We start from the raw sequence: 26,295 nt of genomic DNA, 5'->3' as shown, positions 1-26,295 counted from the left end.
GAGCTGCCATTCTCCAAAAGGGATCAAAGATCGTTTGCCTCAGTTGCAAAAGACAGCCTTGTGATGGCTATCATTAATTAAGGAGCATTGGACGGTATGGTTCCAAAGCAAAAATGGGGTGAAATTGAGAATGCCTTGACTGGCGTCTACTCACAGGTGCTGCTTTGATACTACCGATACATACCGAAGCGGATGAGATGGCGAGGCTAGGGACTACCTTACATATTCCAGGGGAACTAGAATCTGTTGGTATGCCCCTGGCTACGTGCAAGCTCATACTGCGTGAGAAGGCTGTTATGATGGCAAATGTTCGATGGGAGAATTGCAAGGGTTGTAACGACACCAAGCAAATATGGCCCCATTTAAACTTAAACCGCACACTAGATATGCTACAGTCAGATATCACCCCTGATATCTGCTTAACGGATCGCTGCCTGATAGGCGATTTTGCAAAAACTATTGGCGCGAAGTATAATTACTATTGTATGAGCTGTCATGATGCGGTAGAAAACGAATCAATTAAACACCTCTTGTGTGAGTGTCCTGCATTTTGTGTAAAGTGCAAGCAACTTTTAGGAGCATATAGCTTCAGATTACTGGCGGATCTGGAAAACGATAACTTAAGCAGTCTGCTAATGTTTTTGGAACAATCTGGTTGGTTCAACAAAGAAAAATAATCAAGAAGGTTCAGCGGTTAAAACTAGAAGTGCCCATATGTAATATGTACGTTTAGTTAATGTGGTATCACAATGGACTGAATAGTCTAAAGCTACGGTCAGACTAGTCAAATATTTGACACGAATGTGTTTGATCGAATTTGTTTCAAACAGAACTTGTTTGACACAAAGTTTTATTTGCGGTCAGACTGCGTTCAAATATTTGACAGTTTTTATTTGATCAAATACGTTGAAATGAAAGTTAGGGAAAACAAGTTTGACCTGTGTTCACACTATGGCAAATATTTTCTTGCAACAAAAGTTTGATCAAACCATCAAAATGTCATTGTCATTGAGCTTAACATGGAATCGGGCAGCACTCAGTGATAAGAGAGAAGTTCACCACTGTGGTATTACAATGGACTGAATAGTCTAAATGAGCTTGATACATCGGGCTGTCACATAACCTAACCTAACCTAACCTAGTTAATTGGGAATAAGGCGGAACTAATTAAAATATCGATATCCAAGTGTACATTAAGAAAAATTACAACGAAATTAAATAAATACTTTATTCCAATAAAAAATATTTCATTTATGAAAAAGCTTTAGCTAATGCCCCAAGGCTAATGCAATGTTAGAAAACAAATCATTTTTATGCAATTTCGTAAAAGTGCATTTATGATTTATCGGTCGATACATACATATTAGAGATATAGGAAATTTTGAGTCATTCTTGTGGTAATTTTACAAGGAAAATCGTAGTATTTTGGTCTTATTTGAAGAACATATATATTGGGTCTTTATCTAAATCTGAACCGATATGGATATATGTGGGAGATATATCTAAATCTGAACTGATTTCTTCCAAAACACACTTGTGCAAAATTTCAAATAGATTGGATTTAACCTGTGACCTAGACTTTAATTACAAAAATGTGTTCACAGACAATCGGACATGGTTAGATCGGCTCATATTCCGACACTGAGCAATATTGTAAAAGACTCGATGTGTCTATCTCTTCTCCTTCCATACACCCAGAGAAGGAATATGATCACCTCAACCATGTTTCAAGAGCAAAATGTTATTTTTGAATGGTGACCATGTAACATGTTTGTCGCAACCATGTTATTTTCTCGGAGATTATGTGTCTGATTTCGGCAAGCATATTATTTTTGGCGAGAAAAGAACATTTTTGCCATAAACATGTTACATGGTCACCATCCAAAAATAACATTTTGCTCTTTAAACATGGTTGAGGTGATCATATTCCTTCTCTGCGTGTATGCACTAATTTATAATACCTTGTTTGGCGCAGGGTGTAAAAAAATAAAAATATTTTTTTACAACACAGTGGGAAAGAACTGCACAAATTGTACACGCAAAAAATTAATTCTTTCCTCCCAAACGAAATTTTAGACAAAGTTCGTTTCTCATTTGCTTTTCGATGAAAGGAAGTGTATTTGTGATAAACGTTTATTCTTTTCCAGGATGTAAAAACAATTTCATAAAGACTAACTGAAAAAAAATTTATTCTGGCTAATTGCATTTTCCCTCACATCTTTCTCACTTCCACGAAGTTTTTTAGTTCTTTAGCACCTTTTTCTGTAATACAAACAATGTAGAAGAAATTATACGATTTTATAAATTTTTAAAATTTTTGTTTACCTTTCGCCTGGACGGAGAATGGAACCGCGGACCATGCAATTTGTAAGCCAACACACTATCCACTGAGCTATGTAGACGTTATTGTCATCAATAGACAATTACCCATATAATTTATATTTATATAGCATAGCTTGCGGCACCCACGAGCCGATTAAACAAAGTTTATTTCACAGAAAAATACATTTAGTTGGGCACCATGGAGCAGTGGTTGCTACGTCTGACTTGCATGCCAAGGGTGGTGGGTTCGATCCCTGCTTCGACCAAAGTTTTTTTTCAACATATATTCCAGATATGTTAGGAAGATTCCGAAAAAAATGTTCAACATTACATTGTAGTATATTAAATTTTAAACTGTAAAATGTGTCTTATTAAAGACCTAAAGTCAGAAAAGAACAGTGTTTGATATAAACGAAATGGACTGTGTTGTTGGTTCAAAAATAACTTTTTTTATTAAAAAAATTTACATTTTGTAACAAACGAATTTTTTGGTGATAAAAGTGTATACTTTTCGAAGCAATTCAAAAAACTCTAACAAAAGAAAAACGTTTTCGGTACACGTTTCCCAAACGTTTTTTTCTTTGCATGTAGAGGTGTGCAATATTTTACTTTACTCTTTTAAAGGCTCACGTCCGCACACCCACAAGTGTAAAAATTTTATTCACGCATACTCACGATCAGAAATGTCGTTATTCACTAAATCTCTGTAAAGTCTCATACATACTCGTGGCTCAAGAAAATTCTCTCGACTTAGAAATTATCGCCTCACAAAAGAAATAGACGTTATTAGTTTTATGGTCAATCATATTCTTGCCAGAATAATTTAGCTGGTGAATCTGGCTGACATCGTAAGCATTGAAATCGAGATTGTTACTAAGCTTTTAATATCATATGTGTGGCTAAAATTGTAAGCGAATTCAATTGGTAAGCGTGAGTGCATTTCTTTATTACTCACGCACACTCACAAATAGATTATTTGCGTGACTCACGCTCACGCATGACCTTTAATCACACACACTAAAGCTGTTGCCATAAGCACAATTTACGTAGGTAACAACAATTTTGTGTCACGTACACACCTTAAATAAAATCTGCTCCTGGACGTACAAAATTTCAATCATATCTCCTATATCAATGAACCGTCAAATATTCACATAAATACTCCTATCACCCACATTTTACCCATATGGGATTGAATCCACGAATCGTTGCCTTCCACATATAGAGCATAACCATTAATCTTTTATCAAAAACATGCATCTTTTCCATTAAAATAAAACAACTTGATCAAATATTTGACTAGTCTGACCGTAGCTTAAGTGAGCCTGAATCCTAATCGGGCCGCCACTTTAACCTAACCTAACCTATTACACACAAACACTTAGGTGCCCATTAGAAAATGTTATTTTTGTATGGAAATCGCGATTTATATCAATTCAGTAAATCGCGAACAAAATCAAAAGATGTGCACCGATTGTAATGAAATAAAGCTCATTTTATTCGAAATATATTTAACTAACTGTTTTTGATTTTTTAGGAATTTTTAAAGAACAAAAATTTTGTTTGTTTAAAATTTCAATTTTTTTTTTCAAAACTTGAACGATATCTCTATAACTACTTGGAAAATTGAAAAACAATGTAAAGACGGCTTAAAGAGAATATTGTTAGGGATTTTCTGATATAGTTTTTTAATTTGATATGTTCAGCCGTTTTCAAGTTATTCCAATATATGTAGCTGAAGTGTCTTAATTGTGAATATAACGGTATATCTAGAAAACTCGAGCTGATAGAAAAAAACAAGTGCTGGAAAAATTTCCCGGCCCAGATTCTCGACACCAAGAAGCTGGTGGGTATCAAGGACGATTTAAGCTAGTCGCATTTGAGGACCAGAGGTCTACAGAATGTTTTAAAGCTGCTTTGATACTAATTCGTAAAGTTTAGGAAGGAGCTGCTCTACAGTTAATCGAGAAGAGACATACCGGCTAGACCAAGAGCACATGCGTGGATACCTGCAAACCCTCCTGACCCTGAATCTATTTTAAATATACTGAAAGAATGCAATCCAGATCTTCCAACAGCTGAATGGAAGGTTGGCCGTTTGGATGAAGTGGATGGACCAAGACGGTATGCAGTGTTTATATTGAACATCAGTCTTTGCCACATCTAGCAAAGTCCCAGGGCCGTGTATGTTATGGCTTTCATTATATCCAACTGAAGGTATATAAAAACGATCAGCTGAAGGATTCGGACATCTAGCAAAGTCCCAGGGCCGTGTATGTTATGGCTTAGATTAGGTTAGGTTAAAGTGGCAGCCCGATTAAATTTCAGGCTCACTTAGACTATTCAGTCCATTGTGATACCACATTTAACTAAAAGTACCTATTACATATGGGCACTTCTAGTCTTAACCACTGAACCTTCTCTATTATTTATTTTTGTGGAACCAACCAGATTGCTCCAAAAACATTAACAAACTGCTTAAGTTAACGTTTTCCAGGTCAGCCAGTAATCTAAAGCTATATGCTCCTAAAATTCGCTTACGCCTTACACAAAAAGCAGGACACTCACACAAGAGGTGTTTAATTGATTCCTTTTCCTCCACGTCATGACAGCTTATACAATAGTCATTATACTTCGCACCTATAGTTTTCGCAAATTCGCCTATCAGGCAGCGACCCGTTATAGCAGATATTAGGAGTGCTATCTGACGCCTTGAGAACACTAGCATATCTAGTGTGCGGTTTAAGTTTAAATGGGGCCATATTTGCTTGGTGTCGTTACAACCCTTGCAATTTTCCCATCAAATATTGGCCATCATAACAGCCTTCTCACGCAGTAAGAGCTTGCAGGTGGCCAGAGGCATACCAACAGATTCTAGTTCCCCTGGAATATGTAAGGTAGTTCCTAGCCTTGCTAACACATCTGCTTCACAGTTCCCCGGTATGTTCCTATGACCAGGCACCCATATTAGGTGAATATTGTACTGCTCAGCCATCTCGTTGAGAGATTTGCGGCAGTCTATGGCCGTTTTTGAGTTAAGGAACACAGAGTCCAAGGATTTTATTGCAGGTTGACTGTCTGAGTATATATTAATGCCAATATTTGTTGGAACATTACTTCTCAGCCTCTCTTATTCCCAATATTTCAGCCTGAAAAACACTACAGTGATTAGGTAATCTTTTCGCTATTCGAATTTCCAGATCTTTAGAATATACTCCGAACCCCACTTGTCCATTCAATTTGGAGCCATCAGTATAGAAATCTATATATCTTTTATTCCCCGGGTCTGTGTACACCACGCCTCACTGTTGGGAATTAGAGTTTCAAACTTTTTGTCGAAAAGTGGTTTTGCCAGGGTGTAATCCACTACGTTAGGCACATCTGGCATTACTTTGAGGACCGAACTATGACCGTACATTTTTCCCGACCACAGCGATAGCTCGCGCAACCGCACAGCCGTTGTTGCAGCTGACTGTTTGGCCAAAATGTCTAAAGGCAATAAATGTAGCATGATATTAAAGGAGTCTGTTCCTGTCTTACTAAATGCGCCTGAGATACATAAGCTCGCCATACGCTGAACTTTATCTAAACAAGTCGGTTTCTGAAGTGCCGGCCACCAGACTACAACACCATATAGCATTATAGGTCTAACCACTGCCGTGTATAGCCAATGCACAATTTTTGGTCTTAGTCCCCACTTTTCCCCTATTGCCTTTTTGCACCAGTACAAAGCTGCCGTGGCTTTTCTCGCCCTCTCTTCAATATTAAGCCTAAAATTCAGCTTCCTGTCCAAAATAACGCCAAGGTATTTTGCACACTCAGCAAAGGGAATTTCAGTACCCCCTAAGGAAATGGGCCTAACCGTGGGAGTTTTGCGATCTTTGCAGTACATGACTATTTCTGTCTTTGCTGGATTTACACCAAGACCATTATCTTTCGCCCATTTCTCAGTCATCCGGAGAGCTCTCTGTATAATATCTCTGATTGTGGATGGGAATTTTCCCCTGACTGCTAGCGCCACATCATCTGCGTATGCCACCACTTTTATCCTTTCTTTTTCTAGGGAAATCAGAAGGTTGTTTATAGCAACATTCCAAAGAAGAGGTGATAGAACTCCTCCTTGGGGAGTGCCTCTGTTTACATACCTTTGTATGTTTGCTTGCGCTGCTGTGGCTGTAATACGTCTCTATTAGAAGTTCGTCTAACAGCCTAAGTATACCTGGATCAACATTCAGAGTTGTCAGTCCATTTAATATCGAGCTCGGATGGATATTATTGAACGCCCCTTCGATGTCTAGAAACGCCACGATTGTGTATTCTTGGACAGATAGTGAGCTTTCAATAAAGCTGACTAGTTCATGTAATGCGGTCTCAGTAGACCTGCCCTTCGAGTATGCATGCTGTCGTTTCGAGAGCAAACTTGAATCCACGCTAGTTCTAAGATACATGTCTATCATCCTCTCCAGGGTCTTAAGTAGGAATGAGGATAAGCTGATTGGTCGGAAATCCTTCGCACTCGAGTGAGAGGTTTTTCCTGCTTTAGGTATGAAGACGACTTTTGTTTCCCTCCACTTTTCTGGAATATATGCTAAGTTTACACATCGTTTATATATCACCGTCAACCAGGGGATAATTCTTTCAGCCACTGCCTGTAACTCCGCCGGAGTAATTCCATCAGGTCCGGGGGATTTGAATGGTCCAAAGCTATTTAAAGCCCATTTTATTCTAGATTCCGACACAATTTCCTCGATAGGAAATGATCGCTGAGCCTCTGTTACACCACCGGAACATGGTTCAACCGTCTGATTTCCAGGGAAGTGTGTGTCCAAAAGTACCTCCAACGTCTCCTCACTGGACGTTGTCCAATTTCCCTCCGATGTTTTAATGAAACCTGGAGCGGTGTTAGTGGATGCTAGTACCTTCCGTAGTCTGGAAGCCTCTGACGTATTCTCAATACTGCTACAGTAATCATCCCAAGAGTTTTGTTGAGACCTTCTCAGTTCTCGTTTATATTCTCTCAGATACATCTTGTAAGTGTCCCAATCCTCCGGAGCTCTTGTGGACTTTGCTTTGTTAAAGAGCTTCCTGCAGGATTTCCTCATATTACTTAACTCCGTAGTCCACCATGGCGGCCGATTTTTTCCCCTTGGCTTTCCTCTAGGGCATGCAGCTTTCAGTGAAATGTTGAAGGCCTTAGTAATCCGCTCCACTGCGTGTTCGATATCTTGCACAGTGCTCATATTTGTCTCCGGCACTTCCGGTATCATCAAATTGAACGATTCCCTATACCTATTCCAATCAGCTTTCCTAACATTTGGCGGAAATATGGTCTTTGAAGTACGAACAGCCAATCTGAAACTGATGTAGCGATGATCTGAGAAGCTATGTTCCCTCAAAACTTGCCACTCAGATATCTTATCATTCAGTTCCGGAGAGGTCAACGTGACGTCCAAAACCTCTTGTCTGTTCCTGGTGACGAAGGTTGGTGCATCTCCCTTATTGCAAACTACCAGGTTAGTACGCAAAATAAACTCTATTAGCGACTCTCCCCTTGCATTAGTATCACTACTTCCCCAAATACTATGATGTGCATTTGCATCGCATCCCATAATGAGTTTTGTCTTTGTTTTTAGTGACTCCTCAACTAAGGTCTTAACGGCACAGGGTGGCATATCCCTATCATGTCCCATGTAGACCGAAGATACCCAATATTTGCATGTGGATATCTCTAGACTGGCTACGACAGTGTCTGCATTGCTCAATGAAGGAAGCAGAAACAAGTTTAGTTCGTTTTTAGCAATTATACATGCTCGATTTATATCGTTACCGGTATTATGCAAAAGTTTGAAACCCGGAGTTCTTAATTCACAGATCTTGTTCTTATATATGTATGGTTCTTGAATAAGAACTATATCTATGTCTCCTTTCATCAGGAGAACTTTTAAGGCAGCACAAGCGGCCTTACAATGGTTTCCAGGGAAGTGTACGTACAAAAGTACCTCCGACGTCTCCTCACTTGACGTTGTTAAATTTCCCTCCGATGTTTTAATGAAACCTGGAGGGGTGTATTCTCAATACTGCTACAGTAATCATCCCAAGAGTTTTGTTGAGACCTTCTCAGTTCTCGTTTATATGCTCTCAGATTCATCTTGTAAGTGTCCCAATCCTCCGGAGCTCTTGTGGACTTTGCTTTGTTAAAGAGCTTCCTGCAGGATTTCCTCATATTATTTAACTCCGTAGTCCACCATGGCGGCCGATTTTTTTCCCCTTGGCTTTAATCTAGGGCATGCAGCTTTCAGTGACATGCTCGATTTATATCGTTACCGGTATTATGCAAAAGTTTGAAACCCGGAGTGCTTAATTCACAGATCTTGTTCTTATATATGTATGGTTCTTGAATAAGAACTATATCTATGTCTCCTTTCATCAGGAGAACTTTTAAGGCAGCACAAGCGGCCTTATAATGGTGAAGATTTATCTGGAGGAACCGTAGAACCATCCAAATTTTCAACCACCGTCACATCAGCCGCTTCAATTGAGTCATCAAGGACTTCCTCTTCACAGATCTCGGTGACTCTCGCAACAATCCGCGGTTCAGCTTTGGTGAGGCTTGAGCCTGTAGAAACTTCCCGCCTATGATTTTCGCCATAGTCTGCAGGTTTTATGTCTCCTTCGGCTTCGCTAGGAGATTTTTTCACTGCTGACTCTACCAGAGGCTTGTCCGTTTCGGTAGCCTTTGGCTGATCGCTTTTGTATACCTTCATATGGACATTATGAAAGCCATAACTTACTTATAACTTATGTTATGGCTTTCATTATATCCAAATGAAGGTATATAAAAACGATCAGCTAAAGGAATCGGAAATGGACAAGCCTCTGTCTGAATCAGAAATAAGCGGATCCTCTTGCGAAGTCGAGGGAGATACCACAGATGCAGACATGGATAGACACCGTATGCGATGCAATTTCACATCATAGTATACGGGGAAGTGGTGACATTAATACAAGAGGAGAGTCACTCCTAGAGTTTATTTTGGGTGCTAATTTGGTAGTTTGCAATAAAGGAGATGCCACAACCTTTGTCACTAAAATCAGGCAAGGCGTCACATTGGCCTCGCAAGAACTGAATGAAATGATATCTGATTGGCAGCTTTTAAGTGAACATAGCTTCTCAGATCATCGCTACCTCAGTTTCAAATTCATACCACCAAGATCAAATGTTAGGAAAGCTGATTGGAATAGGTATAGGGAATCGTTCAATATGATGATACCGGAAATACCAGAGACAAATATGAGCACTGTGCAAGATATCGAACACGCAGTGGAGAGGATTACTAAGGCTTTCAACATGTCACTGAAAGCTGCATGCACTAGAGGGAAGCCATGGGGAAAAAATCGACCATCATAGTGGTCTACGGAGTTAAGTAATATGAGGAAATCCTGCAGGAAGCACTTTAACAAAGCAAAGTCCACCAGAGCTCCTGAGGATTGGGACGCTTACAAGAAGAATCTGAAAGAATACAAGCGAGAACTGAGAAAGGCTCAGCGTACCTCTTTGAATGATTACTGCAGCAGTATTGAAAATACGTCCGAGGCTTCCACACATCGCAGGGCAATTGGACAACGTCCAGTGAGGAGACGCTGGAGGTACTATTGGACACACATTTTCCTGGAAATCAGACGGTCGAACCATGTTCTGGCGGTGCTACAGGGGCTCAGTGGTCGTTTCCTATCGAGGAATTTGTATCGGAATCTAGAATAAAATGGGCGTTAAATAGCTTTGGACCATTCAAATCCCCCGGACGTGATGGAATTACTCCGCCGGAGTTACAAGCAGTGACTGACAGAATCATCTCTTGGTTGTCGGCGATATATATAGGATGTATCAACTTAGCATATATCCAGGAAAGTGGAGAGAAGCAAAAGTCGTTTTCATACCTAAAGCGGGAAAAACCTCTCGAGTGCGAAGGATTTCCGACCAATCAGCTTATCCTCATTCCTACTTAAGACTCTGGCGAGGATGTTTATCTTAACTAGCGTCGATTCAAGTTTGCTCTCGAAACGACAGCATGCATACTCGAAGGGCAGGTCTACTGAGACCGCATTACATGAACTAGTCAGAAAGCTCACTATCTGCCAAAGAATACACAATCGTGGCGTTTCCAGACATCGACATATTTATTCAACCGTCGAACTGAACGGACGTGTTTTCTAATAGTGGAGTATTCCATCGTAATAAGTACTTATTACGAATTTCACGAGTGGTGGAAATAATAAGCCACCATGCAACGAAATTCAAAGTCATCCACTGGGTTGCTAACTTCAGGGCCCAGTGGACGGGTAACGACTGAAGTTATAAATTTGGGCAGCCACCATTGCACCACGGTGGGAGCCACCGTGGTGCAATGGTTAGCATGCCCGCCTTGCATACACAAGGTCGTGGGTTCGATTCCTGCTACGACCGAATACCAAAAAGTTTTTCGGCGGTGGATTATCCCACCTCAGTAATGCTGGTGACATTTCTGAGGGTTTCAAAGCTTCTCTAAGTGGTTTCACTGCAATGTGGAACGCCGTTCGGACTCGGCTATAAAAAGGAGGTCCCTTGTCATTGAGCTTAACATGGAATCGGGCAGCACTCAGTGATAAGAGAGAAGTTCACCACTGTGGTATCACAATGGACTGAATAGTCTAAGTGAGCCTGATACATCGGGCTGCCACATAACCTAACCTAACCTAAGAGTCAGGCCCAATTAGTCGACCTGTAGACGGGTCGACTGGCGGTGACACTTTGGCAAGTCGAACCTTTTCTAAGGTGACGACATCAAAAGGAGGCAATCCCTCTCGAAAGAGATTCAAGGAACGAAGAAATGCTTTGTTTATCCTAAAGAAATTAGGATCAGACGACCCAAGCACGTTGTCGGCTAAGCAAAGCGATTCTTTAAAATGGGCTCAAGGAATTCTTGAAGCTGGAAAAAGGGAACGATCACCGGATGAGCTGCCATCCTCTAAACGGGATCAACGATCGTTTGCCTCAGTTGCAAAAGACAGCCTTGTGATGGCTATTATTAATAAAGGAGCATTGGACGGTATGATTCCAAGGCAAAAATGGGGGGAAATTGAGAACGCGATGTCTTGTGTCTACTCAGAGGTGCGAAAAAAGATTCCCGGACCAAGTCCTCGACGGCAAGATGCTGGATGGTATCATGGACGATATAAGTTAATAGCTTTTGCGGACCAGAGGTCTATGGATATGGATTGCTGCATTGATGCTAATTGGTGAAGTTTGGGAAGGAGCCGCTTTGGAGTTAGTCGATAAAAAAGACATACCGGCTAAACCTAGAGCACATGCATGGATACCGGCAAACCCTCCTGATCCTGAGTCAATACTAGAGAGACTAAAAGAATGTAACCCAGATCTTCCAACCGCCGATTGGAAGGTTGGTCGTTTGGATGAGGTGGATGGACCAAGACGACATGCGGTGTTTATATTAAACATAGAGTCGCTGCCACATCTCGCCCAGACCCAAAGACGTGTAAGTTATGGCTTTCATGATATCCATATGAAGGTATACAAAAGCGATCAGCCAAAGGATTCCGAAATAGACAAGCCTCCGGTAGAGTCAGCAGTGACAAAATCTCCTAGCGAAGCCGAAGGAGACATAAAACCTGCAGACATTGGCGGAAATCGTATGCGGGAAGTTTCTACAGGCTCAAACCTCACCAAAGCTGAACCGCGGATTGTTGCGAGAGTCACCGAGATCTGTGAAGAGGAAGTCCTTGATGACTCAATTGAAGCGGCTGATGTGACGGTGGTTGAAAATTTGGATGGTTCTACGGTTCCTCCAGATAAATCTTCACCATTATAAGGCCGCTTGTGCTGCCTTAAAAGTTCTCCTGATGAAAGGAGACATAGATATAGTTCTTATTCAAGAACCATACATATATAAGAACAAGATCTGTGAATTAAGCACTCCGGGTTTCAAACTTTTGCATAATACCGGTAACGATATAAATCGAGCATGTCACTGAAAGCTGCATGCCCTAGATTAAAGCCAAGGGGAAAAAACTCGGCCGCCATGGTGGACTACGGAGTTAAGTAATATGAGGAAATCCTGCAGGAAGCTCTTTAACAAAGCAAAGTCCACAAGAGCTCCGGAGGATTGGGACACTTACAAGATGAATCTGAGAGCATATAAACGAGAACTGAGAAGGTCTCAACAAAACTCTTGGGATGATTACTGTAGCAGTATTGAGAATACACCCCTCCAGATTTCATTAAAACATCGGAGGGAAATTTAACAACGTCAAGTGAGGAGACGTCGGAGGTACTTTTGTACGTACACTTCCATGGAAACCATTGTAAGGCCGCTTGTGCTGCCTTAAAAGTTCTCCTGATGAAAGGAGACAAAGATATAGTTCTTATTCAAGAACCATACATATATAAGAACAAGATCTGTGAATTAAGCACTCCGGGTTTCAAACTTTTGCATAATACCGGTAACGATATAAATCGAGCATGTCACTGAAAGCTGCATGCCCTAGAGGAAAGCCAAGGTGAAAAAATCGGCCGCCATGGTGGACTACGGAGTTAAATAATATGAGGAAATCCTGCAGGAAGCTCTTTAACAAAGCAAAGTCCACAAGAGCTCCGGAGGATTGGGACACTTACAAGATGAATCTGAGAGCATATAAACGAGAACTGAGAAGGTCTCAACAAAACTCTTGGGATGATTACTGTAGCAGTATTGAGAATACGTCAGAGGCTTCCAGACTACGGAAGGTACTAGCATCCACTAACACCGCTCCAGATTTCATTAAAACATCGGAGGGAAATTTAACAACATCAAGTGAGGAGACGTCGGAGGAACTTTTGGACGCACACTTCCCTGGAAATCAAAAGGTTGAACCATGTTCTGGCGGTGTAACAGAGGCTCAGCGTTCATTTCCTATTGAGGAAATTGTGTCGGAATCTAGAATAAAATGGGCTTTGGACCATTCAAATCCCCCGGACCTGATGGAATTACAAGCAGTGGATGTTTAAACTTAGCATATATTCCAGAAAAGTTGAGAGAAACAAAAGTCGTCTTCATACCTAAAGCGGGAAAAGCCTCTAACTCGAGTGCGAAGGATTTCCGACCAATCAGCTTGTCCTCATTCCTACTTAAGATTCTGGTGAGGATGTTTATCTTAACTAGCGTCGATTCAAGTTTGCTCTCGAAACGACAGCATGCATACTCGAAGGGCAGTTCTACTGAGACCGCAATACATGATCTAGTCAGCTTTATTGAAAGCTCACTATCTGCCAAAGAATACACAATCGCATTTCTAGACATCGAGCTCGATTTTAAATGGACTGACAACTCTGGATGTTGATCCAGGTATACTTAGGCTTTTAGTCGAACTTCTAACAAAGAGACGTATTTCAGCCACACTAGGACAAGCAAACATACAAAGGTAAAGGTCCGCAAGGAGGAGCCCTATCACCTCTTCTTTGGAATGTTGCTATAAACGACCTTCTGGTTTCCCTAGAAAAAGAAAGGATAAAAGTGGTGGCATATGCAGATGATGTGGCGCTAGCAGTCAGGGGAAAATTCCCATCCACAATCAGAGATATTATACAGAGAGCCCTGCGGATGACTGAGAAATGGGCGAAAGATAATGGTCTTGGGGAACATCCTGCAAAGACAGAACTAGTCATGCACTGCAAAGATCGCAAAACTCCCGCGGTTACGTGTGCAAAATACCTTGGCGTTATTTTGGACAGGAAGCTGAACTTTAAGCTTAATATTGAAGAAAGGGCGAGAAAAGCCACCGTAGCTTTGTACTCGTGCAAAAAGCCAATAGGAAAAAAAGTGGGGCCTAAAACCAAAAATTGTGCATTGGCTATACACGGCAGTGGTTAGACCTATAATCCTATATGGTGTTGTAGTCGGGCGGCCGGCACTTCACCAGCCGACAAATTAAAACAAAGTTCAGCGTATGGCGTGCTTGTGTATCTCAGGCGCATTCAACAAGACAGGAACAAATTCCCTTAATGTCATGCTGCATCTATTGCATTTAGACATTTTGGGCAAACAGTCAGCTGCGTGAGCTATCGCTGTTGTCGCAAGGGTTGTAACGACACCAGGCAAATATGGCCCCATTTAAACTTGAACCGCACACTAGATATGCTAGTGTTCTCAAGACGTCAGATATCACTTCTGATATCTGCTATAACGGGTCGCTGCGTGATAGGCTAATTTGCAAAAACTATTGGTGCGAAGTATAATGACTACTGTATTAGCTGTCATGATGCGAAGGAAAAGGAATCAATTAAACACCTCTTGTGTGAGTGTCCTGCATTTTGTATATTTGGCATATAGTTTTAGATTACCGGCGGACCTGGAAAACGTTAACTTAAGCAGTCTGTTAATGTTTTTGGAACAATCTGGTTGGTTCAACAAAAGAAAATAATAGAGAAGGTTCAGTGGTTAAAACTTGAAGTGCCCATATGTAATAGGTACTTTTAGTTAAATCACAATGGACTGAGTAGTCTAAGTGAGTCTGAAACTTAATCGGGCTGCCACTTTAACCTAACCTAACCCTTTGTGCCAACAAACAGGTTCAGCCTCTGGTGGAAGCGAAGAAGTTTGTCAATTTGTAAAAATTAGATAATAAGAAAATAAAAGTAACAAGAAATACTGATAAAAATAAAAATTGAAATTGGAAGAAAAAATTGTGTTTTAGTTTTTTTAAACTTCTTCATCCGAATGAACTTCCAAGGCACAACTTTTAAAGCAATGCAAAGTATCTGTCCTATGACAGGACCATGTAAAATTCATTGGAGATGATCCAAGTTTTCACTACATCCGGATCACAAATTGGGGATCCAAACTACTTTTTTAGAAGCTCTTATATTGCTGGGTTGTTATAGCAATCGAGACAAAAAAACTGCTAAAACAACTAACTGTTGCTGTTATTGTTATTTTTATTTCTTTCTCTCTTTTCGACCATTCGCTTCTCCGATGTTCCTAGAGGCATATATTCATATATACGAATGCAGCTCGGAAACTTCTTAGCCTATAAATGAAAGAGAATAGTTAGTTTTTAAAAAATATTTTTATTTTTCAATATAATCTCTTGAAACTTCAATACACTTAGTCCAACGCTTTTCTAGCAATTCTATCCCTTGATTAAAATAATTTTCCTCAAGGTCTTCAAAATAGTGGTTTACAACTGTAATTGCATCTTCATTTGAGGTAAAACGCTTGCCAGCAAGATTTAGATTTGGGAACAAGTAAAAGTCACTGGGAGCTAAATCGGGAGAATAATCGTTGATTTTAGGCATTGTTAAAACACTCTTGTGCGCTGGTGCGTTGTCTTGATGAAAAATGAGTTTTTTGTGTTGTAAGCCAGGACGTTTTTCTCGAATTTGTACGTTTAATTGATCCAAAAGTTTGAAATAGTATTCTGAATTTATTGTTTTACCCTTTTGCAGATAGTCAATCAATAAAATACCTTTGAAGTCCCAAAAAACGTTGCCATAACCTTACCAGCCGATTGAATTGTTTTTGCCTTCTTTGGGGCACTTCTTCCAGCTTCAGTCCATTGTTTGGATTGTTCTTTTGTCTCTGGAGTATAGTGGTGGATCCATGTCTCATCAACAGTTATGAAACGACGCTTAAAATCCATTTTATTTCTCTTAAAACGATCCAAACAAGCTTGAGAAATGTTCATTCTTATGCGTTTTTGATAGACTGTTAACAAATGCGGCACCCATCTTGCAGAAAGCTTTTTCACCTGTAGTTCTTCATGCAAAATTAAATGGACTCGTTCATTTGAGATGCCCATGATATTAGCAATTTCACGCACTTTTATTCGTCGTTCATTTAATACCATATCATGTACTTTGGCTACAATTTCTGTTGTTGTTGCTGTTTTTGGACGTCCACTACGTGGTTCATCTTCAATGCTTGTACGACCACGTTTAAATTCAGCAACCCAATTTTTTACTGTTGCATATAAGCACTTTCACCTAACACATTCACCATATCATTATGAATTTCTTGTGCCGATAAACCTTTTTTATGTAAATATTTAATGACACGCATTTCTAATTTTTCCATTGTAAACAAATTGCGGATGCGTCTTTTTTGAACACCTGTTTCTATATGAAGGAGTTGCCAGATCGAAACAAAATTTAACATGTGTTCATAACAGAGATGGAAGTTTCCAAAACACTTAACTTTTTTCTGTTTATACCGCGATTTTTATGCTAGGCTAAGAAGTTTCCGAACTGCCCTCGTATATATGCATTTTGTAAAATAATTTCTACTTTGCCAAGTAGGTAGGAACATACATTTTTTGGATATTGAAAGCGCGTAGGTTTTTTGTAAGAATTTTAGTAGTCGATGGGTGTTTTTAATATTTCCATAGTATATATAGAGAGCTGCAGCTATTATATTTTAGATATTAAAAGTATTAAAACTATTTATGTATTAAATACTAATATTATTAAATTGGCACAACCTCTTTGCAAAATATTTATAAAGTCTTATCTCTTTAATTAGCACACCGATTGGTTTGTCGATCGAACTCCTGGATTATATGAGTCTGCTGTTGAAGTTAAAATTCAAGATTGTGATTCTGATGACGAAATTGAAGGTAAATGGATGCTAATAAACACATATATCAATAAAACCTTTTTCCATTTTTTAAATCGCATTATTTTTATAATAGGTGTTAGTGATAATGTTACAATTGCGGACGCTGAGTTTAATGTGCTGCATACCTGTCTAGTTATGGACTGTTTAGGACATTGTGCCTTGTATATAGGCGAACGTTTTGATAGCTACATATTTCAAAGTTTACCCAAAGTCCTTTTAAAACTTGGTACGTACGCATAATACTTTTCTATTATTGTTATAATGGAATTTATGTCTTTGCAGCACATAGTAATATATTTATTTACAAGTCTGCAATTTTTGCCCTGGTTTCCATACAAAAAGCGCTACGTTTAAATAAGACAACTGATCTGATTGAAATTAATACAGATTATATCTCATATCATCTAAATACATTACTAAAAAAGGTTTGTTCTTCTTCATTCATGTGTATGTTACCAAAGTAGCTACTAATATTTCGAGTACAAACAATAGTTCACAGAAAAAATATTTTTCAATTAAATAATTCAATAATATTAAACAAAATATTAAATATACAAATTGATTGATTCACTTAAGTTTTTAATCAAAAATCAATCCTATAAATTAAATTAATTAAATTTTTAATTGTACCAATTAACCTTTAAATTACGTCAGTGATTGATATTTTAATGTTTGAAATTTCAAGAAACAGACGCAGCTGTTAAACATTCAATAATACATTTAAAGTAGTGAATTAAAGTAGGTAATAAATAGTATGTGTACTAGAGGTGTGCGCGTGACTGAAATTTCACTCGCACTCACGCACATTCACAAAGCAAAATGTTTATTCACGCACACTCACGCACGATACGTGTGGTAGCCAATACCACTCACTCACATTTACGAAATGAAAAACAGTACTCACGCCCGCTCACGCACATTCACGAAATGAAAACCAGTACTCACGCCCGCTAACGCACGATTCACGACAATTCACGAGACCCACGACATTTTTCAAACGGAAATCAGCAGAGGTAACAAAATTCAAAAATAGAATATAGTTCGAGAGCCAAATTAATTTCAGTTAACATATGAGTATGAATTAAATCTTATTTTTTCGTGAGCGTGATTTTGCAGAAATTTTATTCACGCACATTCACGAACCGATTTTATTTCTCACGCAGGACATATTTATTTTAGTCCCATTCACGCACATTCACGAGAGTTGCTTTGGATTTTGTTCACGACTCACATGATTCACGCGTGTCACGAGAATTTCGTGTCACGTGCACACCTCTAATGTGTACAGACTTTGAATCATACCAAATCCATTCAAATGACAAAATTGTCCAAAACTTGGTTTAAAACTACTGCACACTATGGAGAGTGTGCCCACCACCCCCTTGTGATGTTAGTCAGCGCCAACTGCAGTGTTGGGAATCATTCTGCAAATGCTACATAGATTCCTTACATTAAATTTATAAACCTCTACATATGTTATTAGTTGAACATTCGATCACCCAGCGAAATTTGTTAGTAGACAGAACAGAAAAGTCTAGTGAAAAAGGGAAAACAGTTATTGTTTGCTTAGAATTTTCTTCGAAAACATCTTTTATTTTGGCTGAAACAAATAGATAAACTACACGCAAAGAATAAACATGATTGTCACAATCATATTCGAAGAGCAGGGAGCCACCGTGGTGCAATGGTTAGCATGCCCGCCTTGCATACACAAGGTCGTGGGTTCGATTCCTGCTTCGACCGAACACCAAAAAGTTTTTCAGCGGTGGATTATCCCACCTCAGTAATGCTGGTGACATTTCTGAGGGTTTTCAAAGCTTCTCTAAGTGGTTTCACTGCAATGTGCAACGCCTAATGGATTGACCAATTTGACCGAAATAAAAATGCTCACTGAAAGAAATTAATTTTATATTTTCATAAAAAATATATTATTTTAGTCCGTTTAATAAAGAGGCTTCAATGGAAAACAATATTAAATTTTCACAATTGCTTACTTTCAATAAATAGATTGTGTTCCATGTTTACAATACCGCAAAACATAAACACAGGTAATTCCAAATGCATTCCTTTGCCGCATGGCCATTTGTTGTTGCACACTTGTTATTGTATTCAAAATATGTATGCACACATTTCGAACGCAGCAGACAGAATGTCGCCAATCATGTTTTTCAATTTACGCAAAAAAAAACCCAACCGTTCGTTACGAGTTCAAGAGACTGATCTCTCCATCACGTGTTGTTGAATAAATACACATTCTCTTGTTCTCTTTTCCTTCGTTAACATCCCAGCAAAAAAAGCGTCACCAAAAAAGTAATGAAAATTTTCTTTTTGGATCCGGAAGTGGTGCAAAATTGACGCAGACGCGATGAATTTAACATGGGCTTGTCATAGGACGGAAGTCCTCAATATCTTCAGCCGGTGCACTGAATTTGCATCACTTCTTTAGATGTGATCCGAATTCAATGTTTTGGATGTAAATTAAAAAATTCTGTGATATTTTGTCAAATAAATAATTTTTATAATTTTTTACAATTTTTAATGGATTCTAACGCTTGCCGGAAACGTTTGACCTCAAATATTTTCAAAAATTCACATTTTTTCAGTTTGGATTTGGCATTTTTTTTCAACAAAATATAAATGATTTGTACCATTTTGTGAATTCTTACTCTGTTTTTAACCTATCTGAAACATAAAAAGTTAAAATTATCCATTAAAACTGTGAAAACCCCATGTTTAAATTAAAAGAACTTCCTGGGTAGTTAAAATAAAGAACATCATTGGGAGTGCATCTTCTGGAAGTGCTTTTAAAGATGTGCCTTTGGAAGAACTTCCAAATTTTTTGCTGGGATATTAATTGAATCCGTTTCAAAATTCAATTAAGTGTTTAATTGAAAAATTTTCGGTGATAATTTATTGCGTTAGGAAAATTTCAATATTCGAAGTTTTGGGAATTCAGATAAAAACTATTTTATTTTTTCTATGTTTAAATTATTAAAAATACGAAAGCAAACGTGATATATTTCATATATATAAAGTTTATGTTTTGTAAAGTGTGCTGCCACACATACTCCCCCAGAGGTTTTTTCCTAGAAAACCACTAGATTGTGTTCCATGTTTACAATACCGTAAAACATAAACACAGGTAATTCCAAATGCATTCCTTTGTTGTTGCACACTTGTTATTGTATTCAAAATATTTATGCACACATTTCGAACGCAGCAGACAGAATGTCCGTTCGTTACGATACTTCAACAGACTGATCACGTGTTGTTGAATAAATACACATTCTCTAGTTCTCTTTTCGTTCGTTAACATATTAATTGAACCCGTTTCAAAATTCAATTAAGTGTTTAATTGAAAATTTTTCGGTGATAATTTATTGTGTGAGGAAAATTTCAATATTCGAAGTTTTGGGAATTCAGTTAAAACCTATTTTATTTTTTCTATGTTTAAATTATTAAAAATACGAAAGCAAACGTGATATATTTCCTATATCTAAAGTTTATGTTTTGTAAAGTGTGCTGCCACACATACTCCCCCAGGGGTTTTTTTTTTCTAGAAAACCACTATGTGAATCGCACAGGTGGCATTCGGTTTCGTGTACTTCTCAAGGTTGGCTCTGCTGATTTAATGCGATCGATTGAAATGACTTTCTCTTTTCCATTGATGTCTAAAGTAAATAATAATTATCTGAACGACGAATAACTCGAAATGGTCCACTGTATGGGGTTTCCAATGATTTCTTTCGTTTCGCACGAATACGTGTGTGCAATTTTCGAGATGACTTGACATGAAGACAGTTCGATTTTGTTTGTGGACTGGAGATACTGGCGGCACATCAAAGCTGATTTGAGTGACCTATGCCATCGTTCAACCATTCCATTGGAACATGGGTGATATGGGGAAGTTCTGATGCGAGTTGCTCCAATAATGTTAACTAATTCCATGAAAAGTTGTGACTCGAATTGACGACCTTTATCTGTGGATATAATTGATGGAACTCTTGATATCCATCCACAATAAAAAGCTTCGGCTACAGTTGACGCTGTAATGTTTTGAATTGGAATGGCTTCGGGCCAACGTGTAAAACGTTGAACTGTAATCTTTGGGTTACAGTTCATATTGATATCGTAGTGGGCCAACGATATCAATATGAACATGATTAAAACGTTCGGTTATTGCGGGATATATGCCTATTTTGCTGTGTGTATGCCGATGGACTTTAGATTTCTTAGGTTAATTGGCATGAAAGGTCGTGCAATTTCTGTAGAAGAATGAGAATTGGGGTTTTCAAGTAAACCTTTTAATTCACTGTCTGATATTTGCGAATCGGCAATTTGATTGTAGTCGATAGAAGTTGGCGTCGAAATTGTTGATATTCGTGAGAAAGCATCAGCTACAATGTTTTCGGAGCCACTAATGTGTCTGTTATATGTAGAAAACTGAGCAAGATAATCCAAATTGCGAAATTGGCGAGGAGTTGCTTTGTCTGGATTTTGTCTGAATGCAAATGTTAAGGGTTTGTGGTCCGTAAATATAATAAAAGCTAAAGAGGTTTTCAACCTTCTGTTGTTCTTTGTTGTAAAACATCACCTATCGCGACATCATATCTACCATCACGCATTTTCACTAGGATGTGACAAAACTGTTGCCTTTGTAATGTCGGACTTACATTTCTCAAACGGCTTTCGCCTCATCGGTCCAGACAATCTTGGTTTTGTCGTTCCTTAACTGTTGTTGGTAGAGGCACACAATGACAGCAACTTTTTCGCACAAAAGTTTTTTTTTATTTCAATTACGAAATCCATCCAATCATCTTGCAGTCTATAGGGCTTTGCCCAAATAAATTTGACAAACATTATTTTCCTCTGTTGGTTAAGCTACACTTGTAGTTTAGTCAATGTATGGTTTTAAGTGGTTTAAATAAAAAAACAACAACAATACTTAAAGAACAAAACCAACAATAACAAAACAAAAACGAGTGGAAAAAGAAGAGGAAGCACGCTCAAAATAAACCCAGCCAACTGCATTCAAATCGATGATTTGACAGTGGCATAGGAAAAGAGATATGTTTGTTTCGAATTTATTTCGGCATAAGCCGGCTATCATATAAAACCTTTTTTCGGAAGGTTCAAGTGTGGTTCATTGTTGGGTTTAATGAACTGCCTGAATTTATTCTGATAATTGGTTGATAGTTTTGCAGCAAGTAGAGGATGCTGATGAGGAATGTGGTAATTCCGAAACGTGCGTCCATCCAACCATCTTGCAGTCTATAGGGCTTTGCCCAAATAAATTTCACAAACATTCTTTTCCTCTGTTGGTTAAGCTACACTTGTAGTTTAGTCAATGTATGGTTTTAAGCTGAAATAAAAAAACAACAACAATGCTTAAAGAACAAAACCAACAATAACAAAACAAAACGAATGGAAAAAGAAGAGGAAGCACGCTCAAAATAAACCCAGCCAACTGCATTCAAATCGATGATTTGACAGTGGCATAGGAAAAGAGATATGTTTGTTTCGAATGTATTTCGGCATAAGCCGGCTATCATACAAAACCTTTTTCGGAAGGTTCAAGTGTGGTTCATTGTTGGGTTTAATGAACTGCCTGAATTTATTCTGATAATTGGTTGATAGTTTTGCTGCAAGTAGAGGATGCTGATGAGGAATATGGTAATTCCGAAACGTGCGTCCATCCAACCATCTTGCAGTCTACAGGGCTTTGCCCAAATAAATTTGACAAACATTCTTTTCCTCTGTTGGTTAAGCTACACTTGTAGTTTAGTCAATGTATGGTTTTAAGCTGAAATAAAAAAACAACAAAAATTTTTTTATAATATTTAATGGATTCTAACGCTTGTCGGAAACGTTTGACCTCAAATATTTTCAAAAATTCTACATTTTTTCAGATTGGATTAAGCATTATTTTTGTCAAAATTTAAATGATTTGTACCATTTTATGAATTCTTACTCTGTTTTTAACCTATTTGAAACAAAAAAAGTTAAAATTATCCATTAAAAGTATGAAAAAACCAAGTTATAAAAAATAGAGTTAAAAGAACTTCCTGTGTAGTTAAAATAAAGAACATCATTGGGAGTGCATCTTCAGGAAGTGCTTTTAAAGTTGTGCCTATGGAAGAACTTCCAAATTTTTTTGCTGGGTAGTTAATTGAAATTGGCAATAAATTTCAATCAAAAAATGTATATATTGCGCCCCCAAAATCTTATTTAGTTTTATTTGAAATAAATGAAAATATGCGTTTCTTATAAGACATATTCAATATTTTATTTTTGTGAATTATGCAATAGATAAAAGAATTAGATTCTTGTCATTTGTGTGTTTTGCTCTAGCATAACTTACACACACACGATTACTATCAATAACAACTAAAGGGTGAACAAATAAACTGTATAAATCATTATCTTCCTTATCATAATAACCATGTCAGCATGCTCCTTCCAACACCCAGAAAAAAGGGGCTCTAATGCCAACTGAACTTTATTTTAATTCATGAAGAATAGTTGATTTTAGTTAAATTTTGCACAATATGAGAAAATGTTCCTTATTTGAATAATTTTTGCTAACTTTAATGACGTGAACTAAAAATAAGAAAAAAAGTTGTATACAAATATAGTGCACAATTTTACTAAAAAATAAATTAGTTCATATTTTCCTCAAATGGCAGAAGTTTGCTAAAATTGAGTTCATTAGTGTCTCAAATGAATAAATTTTACTAAAATTGTACCTGTCTTGAATTTCGTACAGCGCTAAAGACATTTTAACAATTTTTTCTTTCAACATATGAAATTTTTTAAAATTACAGAAAAAAAATTAATTATTTAAAATAATTTTTCTTCAATTTGACAAAAAGTATTAACTTATTTGTAAAAATTTTTAAATTTTCTAAAATAAACCTACATTTTCTTCCACGGGGGGTTCACTTTTTTTGGGTGAATATGTAGATGCGCCTAGATATCCAATTAAGCTAAATTAGTTTTTCTGAATGTAAACAGAATAATTAGAACTTATTTTTCTTCAATTAAAAGTTAATTTTGTTAAACATTACCTGAATTCATAGTTCCTTTGTTATAATCTTCATTTGCCTTTATACTCTTTTGACATAAAAGGGGCTCGGTTTAATTTAATTTTAGTAGCAATTCCTTTCCAAAAAGCCCACACATTGAAATCACCTATTGAAATCTGAACTAATCAGAGACAAAAATAATGGCAATCAGATATTTTTCATATTTTTAAATCCAAAAGGAAGAAATGTTTTACCATTACATAGAGATTGTATTGCTGCTCATTAGGTTATATTTCAGATATGCGGCTCTCGTTTTGGGTTCAAATTGAAAAATAGAGGTAAAACACAAATGCAATTTAATGCCAACGCTACAATCAAAAAAGTGAAATCTCTATTTCACTAAAGCCAATTTAACTTTATTTTAGTTCATAGAATTATTATGTTTCGAGAAAGTTTCCTTTACTCTAATAATTTTTTGCGTATGTTAGTTAAATGAACTAAAAAACGGAAAAAATTATACACAAATTAAGCAAAACGCAAAAATTCGAACTACTCACAAAATAGTTAATTATTTCTTTAAATTTGTAAATTTTACCAAAAATGCGTCCATCACGAACTTCGTATGTCATTAAAGACATCCTTGCATTTTTGAAATCCAATTTTTTCCTTAAAACTACAAATTTTCTTTAACAAGTGAAAAAAAAAAATATTTATTTAATATTATTTACTTATTTTTGTGATATCGGCGTGATGCTAGCGATTGTAATACTGTTTAGTTAAAATTTTCTAAGAATATTCAAAAATTTCTAAAATTGACAAAAAGTTATCTTCTGGTTGGGTTCACTGTTTTTTAAGTGTACTTCGCAACTTGAAGGTGAATCTTCCAACGAATCCATACCGCTGTTGGATTTAAGAAAACTAGGAGTAAAAAAAAATTACAATTTTATTAAAATACAGACCTCGAGCTCGTTTTTTTTAAATCGTTTATTTATTTATCTTTCTGTATAATTTGGACTAAAATAAACAACAAACTGTTGGAGAATTCTACTATAATGCATATAATTTACGTCTTCTTTGTGTTTCAAGTTATAACATTGGAGAAATATAAGTAGGCAGTTGGGTACGTAATGAAAAATAGGAAAAACCATTACATATTATATCTTTAGCTAATATAAAAGGTGTGTCAAGGATAACAAAATATATTTTCCAGAGAAAGTGACTTATATTAATTAATCCACCAATGTTTGTTGACGTCTGCATTCAATGCAGACCTCGAGCTCGTTTTTATCAACAATTATCAATTGGAAAATTTTTAAAAGATTAATACGATAACCCACCTTTTGATTGCAAAAATATTCTTATACTAGATGTTTTTGATTAAAATGATGGATTGTCCAATTTGACGAAATAAAATTGATAACTAAAGGATCAATTATAAACAGGCTATTATAAACAGGCTTCAATGGAAAACTGTATTCACATTTCACAATTGCTTACCTTCAATAAGTGTAGATTGTGTTCCATGTTTACAATACCACAAAACACAAAAGCAGGTAATTCCAAATGCATTCCTTTACCGCATGGCCATTTATTGTTGCACTTTGTTTTTTTTTTCAACCCTTTTGTTTGACTTGTTATTGTATTCGAAATATTTATGCACACATTTTTAACGCAGCAGACATAATGTCGTCAATCTTGTTTTTCAATTTACGCGAAAAATAAAAACCCAACCGTTCGTTAAGAGTTACTTTCACAGGCTGATCTCTCCATCACGTGTTGTTGAAAAAATAAACATTCTCTTGATCTCCTTTTGCTCAAAACTCAAAAGGTGATTGAATCAATCACATGTTTAATTGGGAACGGAAAAATGTTCAATCACGTTTGTAATTGAAAATTATTTCCGAATTGATGAACAAATTATTTGAATCAATTAATGTTTTAATTGGAAACGTAACAAATATCAATCATTTTTTAATTGGTTTTTATTCGGATTGATTAAATAATTAATTGAATCAATTAACATATTAATTGAATCCGCTTCCTAATTCAATTAAGTGTTAATTGAAAAAAATTCGGTGATAATTTTTTGTGTGTAGGAATGTTACTGAACTTTTGCCGAAATTGCATTTAGCCACGTTTCCAATTACACCATATTGTTGTAGTCTGGTGAACAACTTTTCTAAGCGTCGTATAAATATGGGAAACAAAATTCTAGCCCGTTTAATACTTCATGGATGAAGCGTTGAAAGGTTTGTCCGGCATTACATAATCCGAATGTCATGAAGTTGAACTCAAAGAGTCCA

At 37.2% G+C, this 26,295-nt stretch overlaps 1 protein-coding gene across 1 annotated transcript in view; it reads left to right on the top strand.

The window, feature by feature from the left end:
• Tti1 (Telo2 interacting protein 1) overlaps window positions 1-26,295 on the top strand; it is a 187,648-nt gene that overhangs the window by 92,969 nt on the left and 68,384 nt on the right. The window contains exons 5-7 of the mRNA XM_075291346.1: window positions 16,872-16,965; window positions 17,041-17,193; window positions 17,250-17,392. Coding sequence (XP_075147461.1) covers window positions 16,872-16,965; window positions 17,041-17,193; window positions 17,250-17,392 — 390 coding nt within the window. The remainder of the gene's footprint in view (window positions 1-16,871; window positions 16,966-17,040; window positions 17,194-17,249; window positions 17,393-26,295) is intronic.

Source organism: Haematobia irritans, chromosome 1, assembly GCF_050003625.1.
Source record: "Haematobia irritans isolate KBUSLIRL chromosome 1, ASM5000362v1, whole genome shotgun sequence".
Classification (NCBI taxonomy): Eukaryota; Metazoa; Arthropoda; class Insecta; order Diptera; family Muscidae; genus Haematobia; species Haematobia irritans.
The sequence above is the reverse complement of the archived record's forward strand: the minus strand, read 5'-3'. Positions and strand labels throughout refer to the sequence as shown.